The sequence below is a fragment of the Callospermophilus lateralis genome, chromosome 2, assembly GCF_048772815.1.
Source record: "Callospermophilus lateralis isolate mCalLat2 chromosome 2, mCalLat2.hap1, whole genome shotgun sequence".
NCBI lineage: Eukaryota > Metazoa > Chordata > Mammalia > Rodentia > Sciuridae > Callospermophilus > Callospermophilus lateralis.
In genome coordinates, this window is record NC_135306.1 from 118543763 (window position 1) to 118571605 (window position 27843).

The 27843-nt window shown below is 32.9% G+C and overlaps 1 protein-coding gene across 1 annotated transcript in view; it reads right to left on the reverse strand.

Annotated features, from left to right (window-relative positions):
- The window catches only part of Ddx10 (DEAD-box helicase 10), a 271314-nt gene that overhangs the window by 82441 nt on the left and 161030 nt on the right, over positions 1–27843 (reverse strand). Inside the window, exons 14-16 of the mRNA XM_076843793.2 lie at positions 23142–23261; positions 20369–20530; positions 10841–10897 (exon numbers count right to left, since the gene is read on the reverse strand). Of these exons, the coding sequence (XP_076699908.2) occupies positions 10841–10897; positions 20369–20530; positions 23142–23261 (339 nt within the window). The remainder of the gene's footprint in view (positions 1–10840; positions 10898–20368; positions 20531–23141; positions 23262–27843) is intronic.

Consider the following 27843-nt stretch of genomic DNA (forward strand, 5'->3'; position numbering starts at 1 on the left):
TCCAGTCTGTTCACAATGAAATTTGAAGCAATATACATTTAATGATTTTCAGAAGGTAATGAAAATACAGAATAATCTATGTCAAAAAGGAAGACTAGGCACATCTATACTAATTCACACTTGGCAAAAGGCCTGCTTATATGTCGAATTCTAAATTATATGTTTCTGAAACTTAAATATTAGTATTTTCATATTTGAAGATTAAATAACAAAAAATACTTTCTCAATTCAGTTCCTTCCAAAGGGTAAGTGATGAAAATGATCATATACTATGACAGAACATAATGGCAATTTTATACCCTGGCCTTGTTCAATAAATGGGCTGGAATTTTACAACATAACCAAGAACAAACACAGGATTCTGGGATAAATGTCACTGGCTTTCAACATAAAAGTAAATTCTTCAAGTAATTACTTGGGTTTTCTTTTGATTCACCATTTGACCCCTCCCTTCTATTTTTCTATAACTATCATTATCTCTGCCCAGACTTCTGATAAGGCCAGTTAGTTTAACTTTTTCTCCTACTCACTAGCTGTCAGAAATACTGAGTTTATTTCCTAAACAGGGCTATAAACTTAAGAGGCTTTGCCTCTTTAAACCTCAGTTTCTTTTATCTTCCTTTCAAGAGGAAGAACAAATTAAATAAAATTAAATAAAAGTATGTCAAAGTTCCTTATAAATTGTAAGGAGCTCTGTTAGGGTATTATCAAATTACTAGTACAAAGACATAATTATGTTAGCACACTAACACAGAATCAGGAACTTTTTATTGCCTAGATTAAATATAGTTACTTGGTGTGGCATTATAGAACACTTAGAATATATAACCACAACACAGCCTTGTAACTTTATTTGTCCACAAGATAATTTACATACATGTTACAGTAGAACAGTCTTATGTCAAATTGCACATCTTCATTCATTAGTATATCATTAACTCAGTATCCTGAAGTTATGAATGGAGTATGACTATTACTTGTTTAGAATAGGATATTCTGAGTATAACAACAAAGTAGAACTAGATATCAATTTTATAATTTTATATTGTATATGTGTTACTGGAAAAGTATGTAAAATTTATTCTTACGCTAAGATACAGGCAAAGGGAAAAAAAAACTGCATGGAACTACTCACTACTCTTCCACATCCATACCTTTATGATCTTCAATCATCCAGCCATACAAAGAAAATTCCTAGCATCCAGACTGACCTCTACCTAAACTTTTCAGGTCTCCTTTCCTCACCTAAAAGATGGAGATAACATATATAGAAACTTATAATGCTGCTATGAGAGCAAATGGGACTCCTTTGTTACTAGATATTAAAAGACATGAGGCACCAAAAGATTTTCTCAGTTCCTTCGCCTGACTGCAAACCTATAGGACAAAGTAAAAAGTAGGGTCAGTAACCACTGTGGGCACAAGAAAAATGAACCCAGTGTGTACAGAGCTACAATATCTAAAAAAAAAATCAACTAGTTCCTATTACTTTGAGTCCCAAGCTTACTGTTCAAGTGAAAAAGGCCTGTAAAAGTCAAACCTTTTATGAAGCATTGCCTGAAGACAAAATGTACCTTATTATCTCCTTGATGCCTAAGGGCAAACACTGTAACTACAGGTACTATAACAAAAATGTTGTCCTTTGGGTCTGTACCATACCACTTTAAAATCAAAGAGGCCTGTTTTATTAGTAAATGTCTATTAATTTTCCTTGCTTGTCAGTTATCTTGCTTTGCTGATAAAGAACTGACCTTAGCAGACCACCTCTTCTTATTTGCTATATATCCTCTGTAGCCTTACATCATGAATAGGCTGAGATTAAATGAATATGGTAGCAATTGTGTTACTTTATCCATCTTGATCTTTGGCTGTGTACATTAATTTTCCCATATGGGCCTTGCTTGGAGACAGAAGTGTATGTTCCCTTACAGGTATTGTGACCTGAACATTGAGAGATGAGAGGCTTTTTGTTCACTTCAAGGTTCTTGAGTATAGTAGTTAATTTTCAAAACAGTTAAGTATGTCATAAATGAGACTAGATCTCAACTTTTAACTTTCTAAAATTATGTCCTTGATTATATACTGAAATCTCCCAAGGCAAAGTATTAAATGAAATTTGGCTTATTCTTCAAAGTTCAAACTTCATACTAAACTACGACATATATGCAAAAATACTCAAACATGAGATTTTGGGGGGGATATAGTCTTATTTCTACTCTCAATCCTTCAGTGTCTATTTACCAACTTAATAAAACTCAATGTACTTGCTATATTTATTGTGATATATTCAAGGTCCTCTACTTCAACTTGTCCTGCTCCACCTGAAGAATCTCTACGCTCCAGGAAAAATTCAGCAGTAATAACATAAGACTTAATGCTCCCTTGCTTATGCTTGATGTCAATGTGGTATGTTCAGTCTATATAGTTTTTATAAATCATACTGCTTACCAATTTCTTCCATTTAATTGTTAGTTCCTTAAGAGCAGGTTAATTTTATTTTGGCATTATGTTGATTGGTATGGTTTGAATGTGAGGTGTCCCCCCCACCAAAATCCTGTATATTCAAAGGTGAAATCATCAGATTATAAGAGCTGTAATCTAATCAGTTCATCCTAATTTGAATGGACTGGGTAGCAACTGTAGGCTGGTAGGCACAGCTGGAGGAGGTGGGTCAACAGGGTCACGACCTGGAAGGGTACATCTTCTCTATGGCCTTTTCCCCTTCCACTCTCTGTTTCCTGACCCAGTCATGAGCTGAGCAGCTTTCCCCTGCTGGGCTCTCCTTCCATGATGGGCTGTCTCACTTTGGACCCAAAGCACTGGAGTCAGCTATCTATGTACTGAGACCTCTGAAATCTAATAATCGTTCTCTCCTCTCAGTTGTTCTTATAAGGCATTTGGGTCCTTTGCTCAAAAATGACTTAATACTTCTTTCACTATGTTCTCCTCAAAGGAGCACCACAAAAATGTCATGCACCAGTTGAACTAAAAGGAGCAAAAATCTTAAGGTTAGATAGATGTCAGGAGACAAGGGATTGATAACAGTCATATTTAGAATTTACATACACAGCTCATGTTAAAAGCAATTCAATTAGGCTTCAGCCTCTGACAATATACTTTCTAGTTTTCAAAGAAGCTATATCAATATAAATAAATGGATGAGCTTGAAAGCGTATATCCTCTCCAAATGAAAGAAAAAAGATGACTTTACATAATAAAAATCAAATTTGTCTCTAGTAAGGGGGGAAATTAATGTACACAGCCAAAGATCAAGATGGGTAAAACAACACAATTGCTCTTAATTTTAGCAGAGATCATCTTATAGTCCAAAGACAATAAGCAATATGATTCTTGATAAGGGCACTTTGAATCATGTGTGTGTGTGTGTGTTTTCTCCAAGCTGCAGAGACAAAGTAACATTCGCTTTTGCACTTGGGAGAAATAATTTTGTAAGTTTTAGGAGGTTAAAGCATAACACCTCTTGGAAGAAGCGGATTTAAAAAGAAATGTATACATGAAGAATTATTTTAAATTTTAATTTTAAATTATTTTCTTATTAATTATTTTTTAATAATTTAAATTTTAAATTATTTTCTTTCATAAAACATGGATGACTCTAAGGACTAAGGTTCCTATTACTTTAGGAGTTACAAGAGATATCCATAATGCCCTATATTCCTAAATCTACACGTTAAAACCTCTAGCTGAAAGCACACGTGGAAATCTAATCTACCCCTTCATTTAAAAAATCTCTTACATTGAAATATGACACAGATTCAGAAAAGTGTTCCAATCACAAGCATATAGCTTGATGAATTTTCACAAAGAATAATCTATATGATTACCATTCAGATGAAGAAATCAGGACACTATTAAATTCTATAGAATCACCCCTTCTTGTGTTCCTTCCTAGCAATGATCCCTTCTTTTCCCCAAAAGTGATCCTACCATACTGACTCTAACCCCAAACGTTTTTCATTTATTTTAAAAAATGTCATATAAATGGGATACAATGCTACTTACTCTTGTATTTGATTAATTTTGCTTAATATTATATTTGTGTAAATTGTCTCTGTTACTATTTGTAGCAGTATTTCTTCTATGGGAATATAATATTTCATTGTATGACTATGTTACAATTTATCTACCTTACAGTTTAGATTATTCCCAGTCTTTAATGAATATAAATAGTGCTATGTGAGTAGCTTTTGATGTAAACATGGAAGCATTTCTCTTAGGTATATACCTACAAGAGTAATTGTGAGACCAGGTGGATACACGCCCAGCTTAGCAAATACTGCCAAACATTTCTCCAAAATGGCTGTAGCAACAAGGAAAAGAAGAGCTTACAGAAATAAAGTGATTTTGCACATAAATATATAATGATTTAGAAGAAGAACCAGAGATAAATTCTGGAACTTATAATGTGCTACTACTACTACTCCTCTCTAAACATTTTAGATAATGCTTAAGGTAATCCAAGTGAGAAGACTTATTATTTGAAACAGAAAGACAGAAAAGAGACAAATTCTAAATAAAGCCAAAAGACCTCTGCCTTGGATCCTGAAACAGAAATCTGAGGGATTTTTGTTTTGTTTTCTACCCTACCAATTAAATATATAAGCTAAGACAAGTAACTTAAATAAATTTGCCATGCCAAAACTTTTTTAACTGTTAAATGACTATGAAAGAAATCTTTGAATCCTATAACAATAGTAAAGACTTAGGCAAATGAAAAAATATTCCCATAAAAAACACTACAGACACCTGAGAATATCTTTCCTCAAAGCAAGAAAATACAGCAAAGATGAATCATTTCATATTGATGATAATAAAAGTAATAAGATTATCTAAATATAGCTTTATAGATACTGAACATTTTCATCTGTAATTCCTGAGACTACAAAAAAAAAAAATTGTGAGAAAAACAAGTTCTTTTCAATGTTATTTAGATTATATGTGATTACTCCAGGGATAAGTTCCTATGGTCACTAACTTTTATACTCTTTCAAACACTAGTTTATGGTGCTCAACAGAAGTCTTTATAGTTTCAAGGAGCAGGCAATAAAGCTTTGTTACTCCACAGTCCATAGCCATACAAAACAGAGTAAAAGCTTATCCCCACAGAGCTCTCCTCATCCAAAACAAAAATTGCCACTAACACAGGAATTAGTGAATACTTGAAAATTTAGTATCAGTTATACTGTATGACCCATCTCCAAAATCAGAATGACTTTTAGGAATTAGTACAAAATTTTTGTCATTCTCCCTTTTTCTCTGTTCCATCTGTCTGTTATTTCCTTCTCCACCGATTTCTTCCTCCTTGAAAGGATAGAGAGCAAAGCCTCTTCCTCCTTTTAAGAAACAGTATTTGGGGCTGGGATTGTAGCTTAGCGGTAGAGCGCTCACCTGTCACGTGTGAGACCTTGGGTTTGATCCTTAGCACCACATTAAAAATAAATAAATAAAGATATTGTGCCCGTGTATAACTAAAAAAAAAATAAAGAAAGAAAGAAAGAAAGAAACAGTATTCTATGCTTTTCCCCATCTCTTTTCTTTCTCCCTGTGCTCAACTGTCTCAGGAATATATGCCTGCTTCTGTTTATACACCAGGAGACCACAGCAATAGTTACAAAAGCAAGAGTTCATCACACCTGAGAGGGTGAGAAAAATCTTCACTAATTATTTTTACTTAGTCTTAAAAGAATAGCAGGTATTCACGATAGCATGGCCATATTCCTCCATTTCACGAAGTTAACTATAAATAATTATGACTAGAGGAATAATTCTCAAAAAAAGGGAACATTGGAAGTATCACTTAAATAACTTCTAGCATAGTAATCCAGTTCTTATACATTATCACCAAAGAAAGAGAAAAAACAACTGCTACATTAATCCCCAAGCAATCCATACCAACACTAGAGTCACAAAGATAAACCTATTTAGGTTTTCACAGCTAATTTTGGTAGATATTAAAGAGAAATAGCAAGTCGTCAAAAAGTGGGTATTGGGGCTGAGGATGTGGCTCAAGCGGTAGCGCGCTCGCCTGGCATGCGTGCGGCCCGGGTTCGATCCTCAGCACCACATACAAAACAAAGATGCTGTATCCGCTGATAACTAAAAAATAAATATTAAAATTCTTTCTCTCTCTCTCTCTCTCTCTCTCTTTCTCTCTCTCCTCTCTCACTCTCTCTTTAAAAAAAAAAAGAGGGTATTGTTTATTAAAATAAGGCAGTGTATTTGATCTTATTACAGTATTAAAGCAAGGTATTATGTGAGGAGTCTGCTTAGAGAAGCCAAATCACTTGTTCAGTAAATGATTATATTGGAATGTGGCATTTCTGCACACCAAAATGGAAAAAAAATCTTAATTTGGTATTTATCAATAATGCACTGCCAAAAAATGAATAAATGTGAAGGCTTTTATTCTCTGGGGAACTAATACCACCAACAACATTTAATGTCCCATTTATAGCTTTATGTTAAATCATCATTTAACAAATAAGCTTTTGGTAAAATATGAAGAAAAAATATCTTCAAATATCGAGAGGATGAGGACCTTTACTAGGAACCATTCAGTACAACTGTGCCTTTAATTACATAGCTCAGATCAAGATCACACAAGAACCACACAAACAACAATATCATGATTAAAAATGACTGTGGAAAAAAATTTAAAAAGTGAGAAAGTGGCTGTCCTTCATTTTATACATTTTGAGAAGAGAACTAGAAAGGTTAATGAGATGCCCCAGGTCACCAAGCAACTTTGAGACATAGCATGCTTTCTAGATTTCAGATATCACACTTTTAATAAATCCTACTCTATTTTTCAAAAGTAGTATACCCCTAAGATAATTCTGAAGATTTATTTCTTCAAGTTTCAGCATGGTTGTTCATTTTCTACACATTTCTGCTAAATCCTTACAGCCACAAGAGATTAGTACAAGCAGTTGTGACTATAAAAGCAACAGGAAATCTAGCTGGATAATGAGGTAAAACTATATTGCCAGGATTATGTAACTTCTATGAGTCAAAAGGCAATATAGTCTATTGATCATTGCTACAACTATTTTTTCAGATCTCAGTTTTAAATATCTAAGTTATAAGAATATTTGATATTCTGTTAGCTAAAGCAGAAGCAATTCTACTGTACAGGTCAAGTATTTCCTTGATAAAGAAAGTTTTCATTAAAAAAAGACCATATTTCCCCCAAACAATTAAATATTGGGTCTCCAAGAAATGTTCCTAAGCATTTCATCTTCAGATGTCTCTTCCATTCTGGATACTGTAAATAATATATTTTAGGCAGATCTTAGATGTGCACTTTAACAAAAAGCTGTATTAGTTTTGGTTACTGCTTTTGTTCTTTGTTTTATGTGGTACTGGAGATTTAACCCAAGACTTTCACACATGCTACACAAAGAGTCTACCACTGAGCTATATCCCCAGTCCTTTTTTGTTTTTATTTTGAGATGAGGTCTCTCTAAGTTTGCCAAGGCTGGTGTAGAACTTGGTTCTCCTGCCTCAGTATCCCAAGTACCTGGAATTATAGGGATATACCACCTTACCTGGCTGAATCAGGTTCTTGAGAGGGCCATTCCAACTTTATTTTACCATACTCATAACTTAAAGACAATTTATTTTTAGAACTACTTTCAATGTACAAAGAAATAGATAATCAGTAATCATCATTTCTAAAATTGAAAACCCTCATTATCATTAAGGCTTCACTTTTCTGGGAAATAAAGATATTTCCATTAGCTTTCATTATCTTCTCCCAAATTTAAAAAAACACCATGACCTCTATATTACTCCTTTATAACAACATGTTTACTGTATGATACAAGAAATAAAAACATTGAGTCCACTCTTTCTCACACTTTCAGTTTCTACAGGCTAATTCCTAAAAATAGCTTATCAAGAGGTAAGACCACACACTTGCTGGCATATTTAGTTTGTAAATACCACTTTCTTTTATCATTAAAATATCTTTTGTATATCTTACAGGTCTGGCTCAAAGAAATGCTCTAGACTGAATCTCACTCAAGTATCTCAGAAGGCAACATCCTAAAGCAACACAATAATTATATTTAAATGAGATTAAAGAGAAAAATTTACTTTAAAATTAAGTCACAGAAGTCATTTAAAGCACAGACACTGTAGAGAAACCTGACTATTCCATCACGTATTTATTCTTACATATCATAAAATTTTGGGTCTTCACCGCTTTGTCAATTCTCTTCAAATAATAGGTCTGTTTCCAAGGGGAAACTGAAAAGTCAAGAAAGCTTTCATGTCTCATCACTTTCATTTGAGAAGAAGCTGGGTGCAGAAAAATTGGTTCAAGTTAATTCCTTGGAATCTATCAGTGAGCCTGAACCTCTCACTGATGCCAGTTCTCAGTCCTGGCTACAAACTGGCCACACAGCTCTCTGGTATCATCACTCTTTCTAGAAGCCAAGTATCTGCACACTCAGAGGGGGGCGGTGAAATGAAAGCAGCTGAACTACTAGAGAATAATGAAGCACAGCCTCTATCCAAAGGTCATGGCTCAACAGCAAAACCATGTCATCTGCAGATCATCTTTTTGTTCCTAGTACAATCCTTAGGAGGGTGATACAGAAATTAGACCTTCTCTTGACAAGAAAATCCCTCTTCTTTTCTGGATGCCAGAAAACAAACACAGAGGAAAAACATGAAAGAGGGAAAGTAGAGAAGTCAGGGGCTTGTCTCAAGCAGTTCACATTTGAATTCACCCCCAATGGAAAAATCGAACTCTTGTGGCCTTCACAGTTTATTTCCCCAGCTGATACAGTATTAAAACCAAATACAGCTGGGCAAGATAGTGCATTCCTGTAATCCCAGCAACTAGGAAGGCTGAGTCAAGTGCACCAAGTCTGAGGCCAACCTGGGCAACTTAGTGAGACCCTATCTCAAAAACAAACAAAACCATGGGCTGGGATGTAGCTCAATGGTACAGGTAGGTCTTGCCTAGCATGCACAGGCCCTGTGCTCAATCCCAAGTAACACATACATACATATTCCCTCCCTTCCTCCCCCTGTCCTTACATAGGGGAATGAAAGAAACTGTTTGTTTCTAAGAACAAATCCAGAGAACAGGCTCAACAGTAAGTGTGATATTTTACAGCTCAAATAATTATGAAAAATTAGGCATACAACATCTATTGAGTATAAAAAATGAACCATACTGAATAATGCAATTTTCACTTGAAATCTTAAGGGAAATTTGTTCTAGAAAACTCCATAAATACCAAAATCTAAAGATACCTAAGTCCCTTATATAAAATGGCATATAACCTACATACATGTTCCTGCATAATTAAATCATCTCCAGATTACATATAACACCTAATACAATGAAAATCCCATATAAATTATTAAACTGCATTTTTAGGGAATAATGGCAAGAAAAAATCTCTACATGTTCAATACAAATGTAACCATCAGCTTTACTACACTTTCATCTCTGGTTGGTTAAAATCTGTGGACATGGATACAGAGAGCTGACTGAATGAATGAACACGCACAAATATACACAAAGGAAATGTGTAACAGGGCTTTCTTTGGGCTCTAGAGTGCATCTTTCATTTTGTGTACTTTTATTTGCAAAAATGAATGTTAGTGAAACAAAAAAAGGCTTATTTTTATGCTGCATATGCAATATTTCTAAATATCAAGAGCGTTCATTAGAGTTAATATTTTCTCGTTAATTTTAAATTCTTCCAACTATAGCTCCTAAGATCTCATTTTCCTGGCATAAGAGTTCACATTTCCATTTTAAAAGCTTACGCAGAGGTCACCACCTGCTTTAGCCATCAGGCTGTACATACTGGAGCTTTCATTTTGGTGAACTTTTGAAGAAAGAGTGACATTAAATACTGAATATAAGCAGTCTTTTCATCTTACACTATACAGTAATTGCTTCCCACTTCAGAATTATAGCATGAGTTACTATCTCTGACTTGCTTTCTAAGTGCTATAACCAGCATAGAAAACACACACACACACACACACACACACACACACAACAAAGAACTTTATGGACTTACTCAAGGGAGTCGGATCTTTGGTAACTGCCAAGAAGAAATCATGGCTAGTCAGGCATAGCACAATAAGATACAGCATGAGAAATGACATACATTACTGGGCCCTGGTTTTAGGATATCATTTCTACTAACTGTCTTTAAAATTCAGACACTACACACTTCTCAGTGTGAAACACCTCAGATAAAAAAAACATGGCAGCTTATAGATGATGCTTATAATTATACATATATATTTCAGGGAAACTGTTTATAAATATTTGAATATTATTTGCAGAATACAGTGATGATGAGAAATATAGAGCACTTTCAACTATATTCTGGGAGCTAAATTGTAGCAACCAATGCTCTCAGAGTTACTTACTATCAAGTTGAGTTCAAATAGATCATCTATCTAATGATGATAAAGATGAAAATCCTATCAGATCTGGACCATGGAGACAACTGTATTCTGTATATATAGAGGCAAAAAAATACAATGGAAAAAGTGGTAGGGAGAGTATAGCAAAGCCCAATGAACAAATTATTTTAGATGTGTTTCATGCTGCATCATACAGGAAACAAATGAATATGAGAAAGTAAATAGGCTACAAGAACTTAAATCCAACTAGAATGTGCTGGTGTATAAATAAATAAATAATGCATATTGAAAGACAAGAATTTAAACTCTTGTTTCAACATTACAAAAATTGTTTTTATCAAATATAAATCCCTTTTAATTATATCTTAAGAAAGCTGACAAAAAAAATACAATATCCACATATATAAATTCTTACCTTTGCTTGTCTCTTATTGGCTTCTCTTCTGGCTTCCCTTTCTTTCAGTCTCTTCTCCTAAAAGAAAGATGGGGAAAATTAGCAACATATGAACTTTTATCTATTAGACATAAAACAAATTATTACTGTTTTATTTTTTAAAGCCAACTGATATGTGTAATTTGTTTTTCAGTAAACACTTACTAAAAACAATTATTATGGAACTGGCATAAGTATTAAAAATCACTAAGTATGTGTCAGACAAACCTGGAATTAAATGCTAGGTCCACCACTTACTGGAACTTATTGTGCAGTTTTGAGCTTTATACTTTCTAACTCAAAATAGAATGGAAAGAATTAGAGCACACGGTTTTATAAAGTTGATGTAACAATTCAAGAAAATACCTAAGTGATTAGCACAGCATCTGAGATACTACTGATACATAATGACAGAATAAGAATAAAAGGAAGAAAAATATGCAATCACGCCTATTTCCCTTGTCTTCTATTTGAAATGGAATTTAAAGAAGATATAAAATTCACACCCTGAAGGTTCTTAGGAAAGAAATATTCTTGTAAAACATGTTATTTTCATACTTTGCTTTCCCCATTAGTTTCCCCATTAGTTTTCCACCAATCACAAAATAGGAAATGCACACCAGGATTTTTTTTTAAAGAAAAAGAAACATATATGATATTAAAATTCAAAACAACAGAGGCTAGAAATATAGCTCAGTTGGTAAAGAGCTTGCCTTACATGCATAAGGCCCTGGGTTCAATCCCCAGCACCAAAAAAAAAAAAAAAAAGGAAAGGAAAGAAAAAGACATTACTTAGCTAAATAGTAAACAGAAAGAAAGCCATTTTAAAGCCATTTTTAAAACAATCAAAAATCTATCTTCCTCTCCAAACAAAAGTATTAACAAAGAGGCTATTCCTGAGAGCTTCTTTGGAGGTTCTAGCAGGGAAGCACAGTTACTAGTATACCCTTGTCCTAAAAAGGTCCTTTCTCTAACTAGGAAGATGGTCTTCTTCAACTGAGTATACTTCTGGAGGGGTTTACCTAGAACAGTTAAGAAATGGACACCTACCTAGCCATCCAGATCAGCCCAATCACAGCCAGATTACCTTCATGTCCAAAGAAGCTACTTAATCCTAAATTCCTCATATTTTATGTTTTTTAAATGTTAATGAACAACTAGGTCAATGCAAAAAGTAAATAGTTTTCATGTAATAAGAAGAAAATGCAATCATGATTCACTATTGCATTAAACTAAGTCATCAACATGAGAGTGAACAGGGGGTTCTACACTGGGCATTCTTTCATTTCCATTATGCTTTGCACATAAATAACTTCCTTTAGATTCAAAAAACAATCCTAATCCATCACTCTAGAGGTAGAATTGCTAATATGTATGTTTTCTAAGTTTACAGACTTCTTTATGATAAAGTGAGAAGACAAATGTTAAAAGTCTCCAAGAAGATCAAACACTAATGTCAAAAAAGAATGGAGTCCACCAGGCTTCTAGATTCAGTTTCTATAGCTTCAGATTACATAGTAAAAAAGCTAAATTCTAAGTGAAGTTGAAAATTCAAATTCAAATGGCTGTTGGTTGAGTTATGTTCCTAAGTATGCCTAATGCTAAATTGTTCTTCTGTGCCTATTCTTTTTCTTCTTTCTCAGCTTTGGAAATTATGGTTAGTACTCTGATTTCCAAATAAAGTATACAATTAGCAAGGACATCTGCAATTACACAATTATACCATAACATTCTAAAGATTACTTGGAAGTTGCAGAAATCAAAGTCAAAGGAAGGAACAAAAGAGCTAAACAAAAACTCAAAAAAAGAATTTGACTTGCTTATTGTGAAGTCTTTATTTAGTTACTAGGAGATTAATCCAAAAGCTGGGTCTTCATATGTCATATCTAGTATTTTTTCCAATACATTCTAATAAAAATAAAAATGTTCATATTTGGCGTTAAATAGTAACAGGTGTGACTTTAACAATCCAAGAAAATAATACTAGTATTTGAACAAGCAGCCAATTAATGCAGTAGTTATTATCAAACTCTATCCCTGAATAGGTTCTCTAATGAGATTATGACAAATGTCCTGCCTCTAAAATAATCTCCAACTTTCTTCAATTTGTGGGGGAAAAATAGGTTAATGGATGACTGTTTCTAAATAATTTGCACCCAAATTTTTCATAAACCTGACACCAGATTTTCTTTGAACATTAGCAGACTACAAAATACATGAATAGCAAAAAGCATTAGAAAAAATATTAAAATAACTAATATTAATTTTGCTTAGTTGATGGCTCTAGTTTGTGGTTACATGTATTTATAATTTTCTCTCTCTTCTGTATTACCTTCCACCAAAAGGACAATTTAATCCTATTATTTAAAAAAAAGTTTTTCTGCTTTAGATACTAAAATTAAACATAACAGTAATTTTATGCTAGTTTACAATAAGAATGACTTTCAAAAGTTTTGTTGCTTAACTTACTTTTAAATCTACAGCTATATAAAACACTAACTACAGAGATCAATAAAATTTTACTTTCCACAAATTTGTATTTGTCCATAAGTACATTATTACCATTTTTGTTATTTTCTTACAAACAGTTACAGTTCTTAGTAATTATCAGCATTTCACTATAAACTTGTATTTGAAAACCTATGTGATAGAATTTATGAGATATTATTTTCCCCATTTTATAGAGGAAAAAAGTGAAAGGCCAAAGTAATGAGGTCACTTGGCTGATGTCAAGTACACAGTGAGTAACAGGCCTGGGATTATCCTGGGTCCATGGAGATACTGCAACATACACTCAAGGTTTCTTCATTCAAAATGTTCATTTAACTTTGTACAGTCATATGTAGTATTTTTCTCCCACCAATATGCTTAGATAAGTGGTGCTGTTTCTTTTATTACTAATAGTCTGCTACTATGAATCTTTTCATATTTTTCTGACATTTTATGAACTTAATTAATTTTTGACAGTCTCCTATGCAGAACAGATAACTGACCACACTTAACAGTCACAAAATTTTGGGTTGTAATTATTCAATAACACATGAGAATATCTGAAAAATGACACTTCAATTTGCAAGTAACCTCACCATCAGAAAAACCCTTTCTATATAACTAAACACTTCTCTATTCTGAACATTTCATCTAGATATCTTAATCACAGCAGGAAAACACAATATTGGCAATTTTCTTCTTCTATTGAATTTCAATAATAATTCAGTATAGTCACTAAAAGGTATCTTAAATTTCAGATTTCAATATCAGAATTCACATATGCAAAAGTAATCATTTTTGCCTACTGACATTTTCTGACTGTAGTCTCAAATAGATGAGTGACATCCACAGACATTTACAAAATGGCCAAGACATAAAAGGGAAGTGCATTAAAGGCAACCACCTTTCAAAACTGGATGAAACAAAAGGAAAATAATTTGAAGTATATCATTAGAAAACTTTTCTTTATTTTAAAAGGTTATGTTAGTACTCTGCCTGAAAAAGAGACAAGAGTAAAGAGTTCTCTTTAAAGTTAAAAGAAAGTAAAATTACAGGAATTCAAGATTTGGGATATACAGATATAAGGAAGAAAGTACCTCTTTTCTTTACTGAGGTAAGAAAAAAATTTATAAGGTCATGATACATCAAAGATAAAAGGTCAGAGTACTTAAAACCAAAATATAATTTAACTTTATTTTATTCTGTAACTTAGGTTTCCCCCTCAATATCATCTGGTTCAAATGTTTTAAATCCTTTATTTTTCTATTTCATTTCTAAAAGAGTAATGTCACCAAAAACTATTTTCCTATTTCTAGGAGAGTACTAATATAAAAAAACTATTTTAGGCCACACAAAAAGACAAAATTTTATCTTTAGTTCTACCATGCTACAAATGATTAAATATAGGACAGCATGAAATTCAATAATGAAAATCAAATTCACAAGGGAAAGGAAAACAGAAAATCACATTTCAAGGTACAAAATACTCCCTTTATAGCTATTATAAAGCTTTTGGTCTCACAGATACTATAGGTCCTTATCCTCCAGAAAAGAATGAACCATGAAATATGACTTTCATCAGCAGTCAGGACAATGTATTTAAACCTTTTTCACTCTCTGACAGTACTTAAATCTATTTGTAGATTTGGAAATAAAACTCATTTTTAGGAAGTAATGAAAACATGACCCATATGGATGAGTTTGGAGGAACTGTGACAGTTTGGAAAGGAGTAGAGTAGCAACTATCATACAGGGATCAAGGGGATATCTAGCTTTATTTAAGTATTAAAAGCACCTCTTTTTCAGGTAAGAAAATTGACTCAACAAAAGTGCATAAAAGAATGTTTATAAGAATCTTAAAGCCTGAAGGAATCCCCTGCTCTCTAAGGACAAAATCCTAGAAAACCTAAATCCTTCCCAGGAACTCAGAACATAGTAAGATTCTTTTGATCTGTTACCTATTCTTTTAACTTTCATTTGAACAATATAAAAAAAGTAGTCTTTTATATATAAATCTGGAATAATTACAATAAGAATATGAAGACAGAAAAAAAATTGATATGGAAACAACAATTCACTTGTTAATTTCTTTGACTATTTGATGAGATACTCTATGCCATGTGGCTGTGGGTATAAAGCAATAGACAAAACAAATGGTTCAATCTCCTGTGATGTCTATCACCCCATATCCTATCAAATTGGACACCATAAGCACCAAACTCTGCTCTGTGCTCATCAATCCAAGTCTCCAACTAGTCTCAATCAATATAATCATCAATCCATCTCTTAAACATTATATGGTATTTTTAAAAATTCGTAAAAAATTAAAAAAATAAGTTATAAAAATCTCAAAGACTTATTATAAAGTTGATAGATTCAAACGGGGCAGAGAAGAGACATTGGTCAAAGGATGTGATGTTTTAATTAAACATCAGAAATGAGTTCTAGGGATCTATTGCACAACATGGTGACTATGATTGATAATACTGTATTATATGTTCAGAGTAGAGATGATTTTAAATCTTCATACCACAAATATATAATAATCATTTGAGATGACAATTAGCTTGATTTGATTACTGTATAATGTATACTTGTAACAAATCACAATATAAATATATATCATTTGTATTAGAACACATATAATATACATTAGTAAATATCTTAAAATAAGTTAAAAACTTTTTAATGAAAAAAAATCTTTATATCCCAGAAGCTGGGGATGTGGCTCAAGCAGTAGTGCACTCGCCTGGCATGCGTGCGGCCCGGGTTCGATCCTCAGCACCACATATAAACAAAGATGTTGTGTCTGCTGAAAACTAAAAAATAAATATTAAAAAAATTCTCTCTCTCTGTTTCTCTCTCACTCTCTCTTAAAAAAAAAATCTTTATATCCCAGTTTAAGACTTTAAGACAAGTATAAATATTAGAGTCATGGTAGAAATTATGTAGCTTCCAAAATTTGGTAGGTGAAAACAGAAGTCAAAGACAAATGTGATAAGAAAGAGGACAAAATAAGAGAAACAAAATGAATACCTGAGTCCTACATTACACAGGCTGAGAACACATCTAAAACTGTAATTTAAGACTGTTAACTTTATAAGATAGAGGGAACAACTACAGTCAGGATCATTAAGAATAAATTCACTTACATATAAAATACCTTTTTAAATAAAAAATTTCATCGTGAAATATTTTGAACAAGCTGGGTAAAAAATTCTAAAAGCTTATAAAACCTAAAATCAATATACATTTTAAAAATATATGTGAAATAGAGAAACATGCCATCAGTTTTATGGAGTTTTGTTTTTTCCATGCAAATTCATCAGTCACATCATTATTCATAATTTTGCATCAAAAGTTTCTTAACCTTTATCTATCTTCATGAAGTAAAGCTTATTCCCAGATTCTAATGTTAGTATTTTCAAAATTCACTGGGGACAGAGAACTCTTCTTAGTACACTTTCATAGAAGTAACAAAATTATGAGTGATAGCCTCCAAAAGTGACAAAATTATATTTGCTCAAAGCAAAACCTCATGCTAGAAGAATACTGTCATCATGGTAATATTAGTAATACAATATTATTTCAACATCAACAATGTGTTCAGCAATTAATTGAAACAAAATAATCTGTTCAGGATTACTAATAGTTTTTTAAGTAAAATTTTGTAACTACTGGAAAGTAAGTGAACAAGAAAAAAAATGTCATCAAAGCAATATGATTTGTCATGGAGGAAAAATTATAAATGAAAATTCCATTTTCCCCAAAAAGTAAAGGCAATTTTATTCCCATGTCTTGACTGGATCTACAGATCCAGAAGATCTCACTGATCGTCTAAGACTAACTCCTATTCCCTTGTCATTTTTAGAAATGTACAGTCCAAATTGGTGACTGGTTACTCAAATTGAACTACATAATGCCATACTCAGTAGTCAAGTGCAAGTATTCTCCCTGACAGCCCAGTACTGTTTCCACTAACCACCACTACTGCTTCACTATGCCATACAATACACCTTCCCATTTAAAATAATATTCTATGTATCTTCAGGACAGAATCCATTCCATGAAAGTTTGGTGCATAAGTAATTTGAATACCCACACTGTATTTTATACATGTTATTATTATGTAAACATATTAATTCCAAAGTGCTCACAAATGTAAATTTTTCTCTTCTTCAAAACACACAAATATATGTATACGTAAATGTTACTGTTGAAAAATACTACCAAGAAACCAATCATGTGAGTTGAGTATTAGGTAGCATTTACATTAAAGTTTAATACAGACAACTAATCTAGCTATTTCAATTGTGCCCTATCACAATACTACTTAATTCCCTAAAAGAGGACATTTCACTAATCAGTTAATGGAGTAAGGCAGCTATGCCATGAGCTGTCATATATAGGATATACCCCTTTTATCTGAAATAGAAAGCTTTCACTGATTTTTTGAAAAGACTTGCTCTTTTAGGTACAGAGATACTCTGTAGTCCATCCTACTATGGTACTATGTAAAGGTCTGGTGATATTTCTTTGAAGTTTATCAGCTCAAAACAACTTTGTGCGACCTTGTTGTGAGACAATCCATGAGACTGTTTGAAGCTATGCTATATTTTAACACTGGTACAAAGAAAATTAAAATTAAAAACTTAAAAATAAGAGAAGCAGAAAAGCATAAACATTATATTCAGAAGGCTTGCTCTCAGGTAAGAAAAGGAGAAAGTAAGAGTATGGTATTTCCATTTACTCCTCTTTGCATAAAAGGCCTCATTAAAAGGAAATAAAAGTAGAAAGCTGTCAGGGTAGGGTATGAAAGACAAGTATAGGCACAAGCAAAAATTTTCAATATGCTTTTTTACATCTTGAATTTTGAATCATGTATATTATTCATCACAAAAAATACCATAAAATAAAGATACAGATTTTGAACAGTGCCAGTATAGCCACAGTTAACAATCACTTATTTATACTCTTCCTAAGAGGCCTCATATATTTTAACAGATGACATTCACAGTCTAGCCTGTGTAACACAGGGACAATTAGCCCATTTGACACAAAGTTTCTAAAAGTTTCAGAAACAATATTACAAAATTGGAAATAGTATAACTTCTACAAATGGAAAAGAAAGGGGAAGGAGGGATAATCTTACTTTATTTATATTCTTCATATTTCTCTGACTATAACTTAGAAATAATAAAGGGTCAAACCTCTTACACTCTATTTGCTACAAGATAAGTACTCTAAGTAGAATGTAAGCTAAAACATAGCAAATTGCTGACAGTCTTTAGTATTTCCAACGATTTTAACAACTTGTTAACACCAAATTTCAATTCAATTTCAAAGAAATTTTATATACAATTTCAAAGGAAGTGATGCAAAAAATGTCTCTCAATAACATAAACATCCAAAAACTACAACCAGTATATTTTTGATTGATTTGTTCTCCACATTTCTGAATGTTTTTCACAACATTCATTTCCCTCCCTAAAGCTATGTTTAATATCTACTTTTTCCTTTTTCACCAAATGCTATTGTGAAATTCTATCAAATGGTCAAGAAGCTATAATTACTGCTCTCTCTAAAAAAAATTTTTTTAAAGTGTTCTGGCCCATTAAAAAGTGATAAATTACTTCAAAGAAGGGTGAAAACCGACAAGAATCTCTCTTGAGATGCTGCTAATAAGGTCCATATCCAAAGGCTTCAGAGGTTCTTAACACAGAATCTAGTATTATGGCAGTGATTCTCAGGTATGATACTGTGCTACTCTGGAATCATTGTCTCAAAGATATGCTACATAAAGTTTTTTAAAAGTGTAAATCTGCTTTACTTCAGTAACTAATCTAGTGAAATGTCCACTTTTAGGGAATTAAATAGTATGCTTGATAGGGCAATAATATGTATAACAGAAAACTGCCAAGTTTAAGACTACCAGGAACATGCCTATTTAGAAGCATTCCCTCTTAAAAGGTTTCCACTTTTTTTAAGGCAGTGAATTTAATTTTATATTTATTATCAAATAATTGATATGAAAAGAAATTAAGCTGAATTTAATTGAATCTGGAAGTAATACCAATGTCCCTCATGATAAAACAAACTTTGGTGAATCCAAACAATGAAATACTACTCAGTATTATAAGGAATAAAGTGGTGTTGATTTACACAACTAGGACAATTCTTCAGGAAAAAAAATGCCAAACAATAAAAGCCAATCCCTAAAGGCTACATATTGGGGCTAAGAATATTGCTCTGTAGAGCAAATGCTAGCAACATAAGGCCCTGCATTTGATCCCTAGCACTTGGGGGGTTGGAGGGGAGTACAAAAGGTATATATACTGTGTAGTTTCATATAAAATATACTGAGCAGTTTCATATACAAAACATTCTGTGGTGACAAAAACTACAGAAATGGAGAACATGGGATCTCTCTGTACTACTTCCTACAAGTACACATCGAACAAGAATTATATCAAAATAAACATTTTACTAAAGTCATGTGTCACTAGGTGGTTTCACTATTGTGCATACATTGTAAGTAAACTCACAGAAACTGAGAAGGCTCCAACATCACTACCCCACATAATCTTATGGGACCACTATAATTAATATATTTGGTCCATTATTGATTGAAACATTATAGGACTAGGGATGTAGCTCAGTGTACAGCACTTGACTCATATGTGCAAGGCCCTGGGTTCAACCCTCAGCACTGCTTTAAAAAAAAAAGGAAAAAGAAAAAGAAACAATGTTATGTGGGGTGTGACTATAATTTTAAAACCCACTAATATTATATGAGTCACCTCAGACCAAAAGCAGATCTATATGACACTGTCAGAGAGATGTCAGTATTATAAAGACTCTCCCAGTAGAAGAACCAAAGGAACAGATAAAATGATGATAGCCACAGGAAAAAGCATCAGAAAACAATCAATAAAATCATATCATTTTTACCTGAGTATTTATATTTCTTTAGGGACATAATAAATTTCACTTAGTACTAATTCAAAATGGAATGCTTACCCGATGCTTTGCCTTAATTTTCTTCCTATATTCTTCTTTGTCAAATTTGTCCTCTTCCTGAAGCCTTTCCTTTGCTTTATCTAAGTTGATACCACCAGTGTCATCATCCTCCTCCTTATCATTCATGGTGGATTTCTGCATCTGTGGCCACTGCTGAACCAACTACAGACGAGAGAGATAAGTATGGAATGAGAAACAGGAAACATTCACAGAAACCCTTTTCTTTTGTGTAACAACTTTAAAAGTTGTTATATGTATGCTCATTTTCTTCCTTATAACTATATTTCTTAAGTTTTCTCACAAACTTCATAATTCAAGTAAGCAAGCCCTCCCGCAATGCCCCACAAAAAGTCCCAGTAGGGGTAAAGTAATGCTGTCATAACCTATTAAGAACACAATAAAACGAAAATTTTACAAAATTATTTGGAGAAGGTAGGCTCAATCGCCATACAATTCAGGTAAAAATTACCCACGTAGAGTAGGACTTGGGCTGACCAACATGTACCTCCTTTAGGCTACCAAGGCACCTGTACCTCTATATCTTATCATACTGTACTGGTTTACTTTCCTGTTTCTCTTACTAGAATTAATCTCCTTGAGGACAGTTGTACCCCAGTATGGTATGAAATACATAGCAAACACTTGCTCAAAACTGATGAACAAATCACCTTACAGCCAATATTACACATAAGCAATGAAATACATGTAAAGGAGAAACTTAGCTTGGATTTCCTGAACTGTTCATATTCAAATGATTCTGTATGCATAATTTATGGACAGGATCAAGGTGACAGGCAGGCAAGTCACTAATCTAAGAGTTGGGGGATCTAGCTGAATGTGTAGGCTTTTTCATTAGCCTACTGAATAATGATGAATAAATTAATTAGTCACCAGTAGCTTGTGTCCTTTCCAGAAAAATAAAGCCATTACTCGGTGATTTGTAGGTCCAACATAAAAATATAAAACTCGACAATTTAGACAAAAATTTAAAAATTAATTATTTAATAATTGATTGCCAGAAGGATGTGAGTAGGTGTCACTGTTTTGGAAAGACTAATTAGCATGCAGTCTCTTGGAAATCGGAGACACACACCTCACAGACCCTGGGGCATCCTTGCCTCCTCTCACTCTTGTAGTCACCACAGGCATTCTTTGGGGTGCGATATCTACAGTCTCAACTTTTGGCAACCAATGGACGTGATGAACATTACTAAACAACAGGCAATACTAGCAGTTACTGAGCCTAAATCTGCCAAAGAGAGGGGTCACTCCTGACAAAAACACATCCATTACTCAGACTCCTCATTCTGATTTGTATTGAAGAGGATAAAAAGTGTGCCCTTCTATGGGCTACACTATAAACAGCACTTTTAGAGTTTTAGATCAGAAGTTTCAGTGTGGTAGATAACCTCCTATTAGCAATAGACATAAACTGAAACATTTTACAGTTACAGATTTATACTCATCTTGAAGCTACCTGGTGTAATCTGTGCAGATAAACTGAGCAGCATACTAAGGAATCTCATTACTATAACAACATTCACTTTATTTTACAGTGAACACCTGATGTAATAGGTCTATATCCTAGTTTAGCCTGCTTCTCAGATGTTTATCACTTTTTAATAATTTTGGCACATTAATTATTTATCATATATAGTATTTTTCGCTTCTAGCAACTTTGAGTCACTATGTATACTGTGTTATTCTTCAATTAATTCATATATCCCAAAATAACATCCAAATCTTTAGTACTTCCAAAACAAAAAGGAAAAACTGGATATAGACTACTTAAGCAGCATTTACATTACTGAAGATAAAATATATGTGATACTTTAGACAATATGAAAAGCTGTTATTTTATTGGAAAAATAAATGATTCATTCAAGAAATCTGGGGGTTTTCATGTTAGCACTATTATAGGTGCTGGGGACTGATAGTGAACAAAGTCAACAAAATAACTAACTTTTTTCACATCCATTTTTCCTTCACAGAAAAGTGGAGAAGAAATTGACAACAGTCAAATAATAGACTGAGGTTACAAACCAAGCACTGTGAAGAAAAGTTATAAAAGATGAAATAAGATTATGATGTGTATAAGTTGCTGTGTGGTCAGAAAAATTTGCATGTAGTGAGGATGAGGTCATCTGAAATATTCAGAAGAACCTGATATACTGTTCACTTCTTAAGTTAAACCACTCAATGTTCTGGATCTATTTCATCGATTAAAAACAAAATAACTATTATGTAAAATAAGGACCTTCCTGTGAAAAGCGTTGAGTTATAATCCCTTCCCTATGATTTTTTAATATAACTGTTTATTTAAAACCAGGCCACAATAAGGGTGATAAAGGCACATGTGTGTCTGAGATTACTTAAAGGCAGAGAATTTCCTCCTGTAGCCAACCCAGCAAGAATGTGCAAGAACAGCATCTAAAGCAAAAGACTCTCTGGCAAGACAAGTAGTTGTTAATATTCTTATGCTTGTTCCATAGAAGAATTTGATAAAAACCATGATGAGAAAATCTTATAAAATCAGAATTTATAAAGTTCAATATCATTTTTGTGTCAGCATCACCAAGAAGTATCTCATGTTTAATGTCAGGAATTCATCCTTGTCCAGAGCTATAGAGCTGATCAAATGCCTGCAGGGGTAGCTAAAGGAACTGACCATTGCTATACAGAAATACTGGCCTTTTCAAGAAGTAGTCATTAGGAGAGTCAAACTTCTTAATATTTGCAATGTATCCCAGAAATGAAGCTTTCGGACTCTTACCTCCCCTTCATCAGTAAATGTTATTTTCTTATTCACTTTAAAATTTCTCTTCATTACTTTTTTTGCTTCTGCCACTTTGGTTACTTTTTTCTTGACACAGGATTTAGAAGGTTCTTTCTTCTGAAAAATAACAAAACAACAACAAAAGACAATTAGGGTAAAGGTTGCTTTATATTAATTTAACTCAAGCAATATTCTTTCCAATATTGAGTGCATTTATTGCTCTTGTTGGTAATGAGAAGCATCAAAAACACTGAACAGAAATAAAAAGTTATTAGATTTATTAACTAATGATTCCCCCAAAGCTAAAAGGATTTAAATGTGAATTCAATAGGTATTAGATATAAATAAACTTTACATTTTCTTCTATTGCTAGAATTCGACTATCTGAAAATGTTGCAGTACCAGAAACCACATGACAATGGACATAAAATATAGCTGTCTCTCCCAGCTAAAATGCAAAATATATTTTTAAATTCCCAAGCACAAACTTCAATTTCTAGACTATGAAAATGTATACTTGGAAAACAAAATGATTAATGCATCGTTTGCAACTCAACATTCTTCCACCAATTACAATGACTTACTCTACATGCCCAGAAAAACATCTGTGATGATTAAGTTGTGCCAGAGGTGAAATAAAATAACTCCATAATAGGATAGACTGATCAGGACCAAGTTAATGTCCTAAAACCCCTATGGAATGGTATTAAAAATTCAAAGGCACACTGACTAATGCTAAGTGAAAAATGCTGAGAACGCCACCAGACATGCGGGGTGTAAGAGATCACAGCATTGTCTGCTTGTAATGAGAGGGTGACAAGAAGCAACATGTGTCTCGAGAGGATTTTTATCATTCTCCTTGAAGATTTCTCGTTAGTGGTGTTTGAGATGAAGTCACTGGTACACTGGTTAAGAAAATGTACTTGTGCTCAAGCTGTACCACTTACTAGGTATGCTGGGAGAAGTAGATAGTAGACATAAAATATAAAAAGAAGTGTTCAATAAATCTAAAATATTATCATTACATATTGATTTTATGTTGCATGAAGAGAATGTGCCAACTGGATAGGACCTTACTTTGCAAAATACCAGACCCCAAGCTTCCTACTTTTAAATTCTGTACCATAGGGAACCACCCAAGGAAAAGTAAAATGGTTCTGATCTAGAAAACCAAAAATCATCAGAAGCTCTGAAAAGACATAGAAGGGTTATAACCACTATACTGTGGTAATAAATATGCATAAAATTCATTTAATAAGTAGATATGGTTAATGATGCATAGATCAAATGCTTAAAAATAAAACACTATAAAATTATAAACAACTAAAATAGAGGCTTATGACAACTTAGTAATGTATTCTAGTTTTAGATAATGAGGTTTGTTACTAAATAAGCCAGTGCATCTGCAATAATAGTATAAGTAAAGTTATTTTGACACTCTGGTTCTCTTATGTATTAATAACACCACTGTCTTTGTATTCTTGATTCTTAATGAAAGAAAGCTATAGCATTTAATCACATTTACTTATTTATTGGACAATAGTCAACTTATATTTAATAAGCTATTAACATTTTCAATCTTATAAGATTTAATAGCCCATTCCTACAGACTGGAGACAAATGTCGAAGCATAGTGATACCAAAAATTGTCAGAACAGAACAAACATCAGTCAAAGAAATAATGTCACAGAAGCAAACTTTAGAGCAAGGTAGTGGGTCTAGTTGCAGACCTTCAAAGAAGTCCATGAAACTGCGTGATAACATTTGGAGATATGTGTATCTTTGCCTTTTTATGGTTTATCTTGATTTCTAAAAGGGATTTGTGTACCAACCCCCACCCCGAAAAGAAAAAGTTATTTTTAAAATTTAGGTAAGCTAATGGAAAAAAAGCAACGGACCTGCTAATGTACAACAGAATAGAGTTAACATACTTTCCTGATAGGCTGTGGTTTTTCTCTGAAACTGCAGAATTATTCACTTATTCAAATAAACACTGTCAACTACACAGAATGCATCTGTTAGCCTTCTGTCACTGACAAAAATATGAGATAACCAACTTAAAAAGGGAAAAGGTTTATTTTGGCGCACATATTTATAAAAACATTTCAGACCATGATGGGTTGACTCTATTGTTTTGACCAAGGCAGCATATCATGATGGGAGCACATGGTGGAGTGAAACTACTTGGCCCCACCCCCCAAACAAACAAACAAACCTGCTTACCACTTTTGCAAGGAAACAAACAAGAAGAATAGGATGAGGCTAAAGTACTACTGTCTCCTCAAAGAGTATGCCTCCAATGACCTTAACACCTCCCATTAAATCCCACCTCTTAAAGGTCCGATGACCTCCCAATAGCACTTTATTGAACAAAGCCTTTATCACACAGAAATTTTACCACACCTAAGATCCAAATTATAGCACCACTGCAGTACAAACCCAGGACCCAGCAGTACAAACCCAGGACCTAGCAGTACAAGGTAGGTAGGCTCCAAACATTCTTGGATCCTAAATTTATCCATGGAAAAGGATATTAAGCAAAAATAAATTTTCTTAAAAAAAAAAACTATTTAATCACAAATGTAATCATTTGCATTCAAGTATGACAGAACCTTATTTTTCTGTGAATCATTTATATTCTTTGTTCATAGTTCTAATGAATCCCTGGTATTTTATTTATCAATTTGTAGTATCCATTCCTAAAATATGATTCAATATTTTCCTCTGTGCCATCAGCTATATTAGACTCTTGTCATAAAGTCATTTTAAAAATTCTTCTTTCCCTTGCCAAAGATTTTTTTTAATATACAATCAATTTTATTACTTTAAAATGTTCTCTTTTTAAAATGTTCTCTTGGGTTGTGCTATGTTTTATACTTTTCCAACTAAAAGATTTTTAAAAATGAATTTGCCTTTTTAAAATGCAGGTTTTATTTCCCGCCCCTTGGGTAGTTTCAACAATGGTTCTTAGACAGTAGTTCATTGACATTTTGCATTTCTGTTTGTTAAGACATAAAAACCATAAGAATATATTTACTGTGAGGCAGAAGTTACACTGTAACTACAAAACTGTATTATGAGTACAAGAATAAAATTTGAGGCAAAAAAAGAAGCATAATAAAACATTTTGCAGACAAGACATAAAAAACATCAAAATGTCATGTTTGATCCAATTTGTATTTCTTCTACAACATGTGTCCTAGTCCTTATAAACTAAAATGCTAAAAAGAAAATGTAAAATATGAAATTGATAAAGCATCAAGTTATCTTCAAGGTACAGTGCTAGCCATAGGAAGTTGCTGTTCTAATAACTCAGAAAATAAAAGAACAGCCACCAGTCTCAAAACAATGATGACTGTAAAAACATTGGCTTTAAGATTCAAAACATAATCAATGACAAATAAACACCTAAGTAATGCTAAGCATTATTAATAGATATTCTAGCAAAGAAAATAAAGATATTGTTTTTAAAAATGGTATTTTAGTGAAAAACAAAAAAATTCAGGGAAATCAATATTAGAATTAAACTGAAAGACAAACCAATCAAATTAAACTTTATGTCTCAAGTGACTCCTCCTACTTGTGCCACTAACAGTTTTCAATGAAAACTACTGTAAAGTGAGGGGAGCAAGAAATAATCAACAAAACTTAGGAACTCAATCCTGGTAAAGTTTTTAGAGATTACATGTTATAAACTAAACCACTCATGTCAACATGAGTCCATTTCTTAACATATTGATAAATATTGCCTCCCTAAAGACCAGATGTGCTTAACTATAGACATTTCCATTGGCTAAATAATCAAACACTTCTAAAAGTTGTTAATGATTTTTTAATAAGTGCCTGTCATATAAGCATAATTCCTCATTATCTAGTGAACTAAAATAATGCAAATATTCTCTAATTTTACAATATCAATTACATATGCAATATTTGACATTCTAAAGCCATGTATGAGATCTCTTAAGAAACTTAATGCAACCTTTAAGTAGCTAAAGCATTATGTTTGTAAAATCTTTGCAAAAACTCAGATTAAAATTAAGCCACCTGATGGATTTAGTGTTTCAGTTTTGTAAGATGAAAAAACATTCTGGAGATTGGTTGCACAACAATATGAATATACTCCACACTACTGGACTGGTTTTAAATGGTCAATTTTATATCCTGTATCTTCTACACAACTAAAAATATTTTTAAAAAAGTTAAGTCCCACGAAGAATCAGGCCATCAGGTTAAAATGTTATTATAGGAACAAAGTTTGTTTTTCCAGAATTCCTACACACATAAACTTGTTGAAACAAAAACATGCTACAGTAACAGTTCCAGAATTATAGAACATTAGAGGAGAGGGAATGGGGAGCATGGTGTGGCAGTATGTGGGAAGCCCACAATGACCACAAGAAGGGTTAAAGACTGCTAAATAAGAAAAACTAAAATGATATAAAAGAAGAATAGATATAAATTACAGATTATAGAAATGATCTTAGAGTGGTCTAAAAAATGTCAGGATTTTTCTTTTTAAAAATGTCTACACCTGGGGCTGGGATTGTGGCTCAGTGGCAGAGTGCGATCCTTAGCATCGCATAAAAGTAAGTAAATATAATAAAGATATTTTTTTAAAATGTCTACATCTACACATGTGAAGTTTATAGAGCGCACAATAAAATAAACCTTGGTCATATGCATAAATTTGAAATTA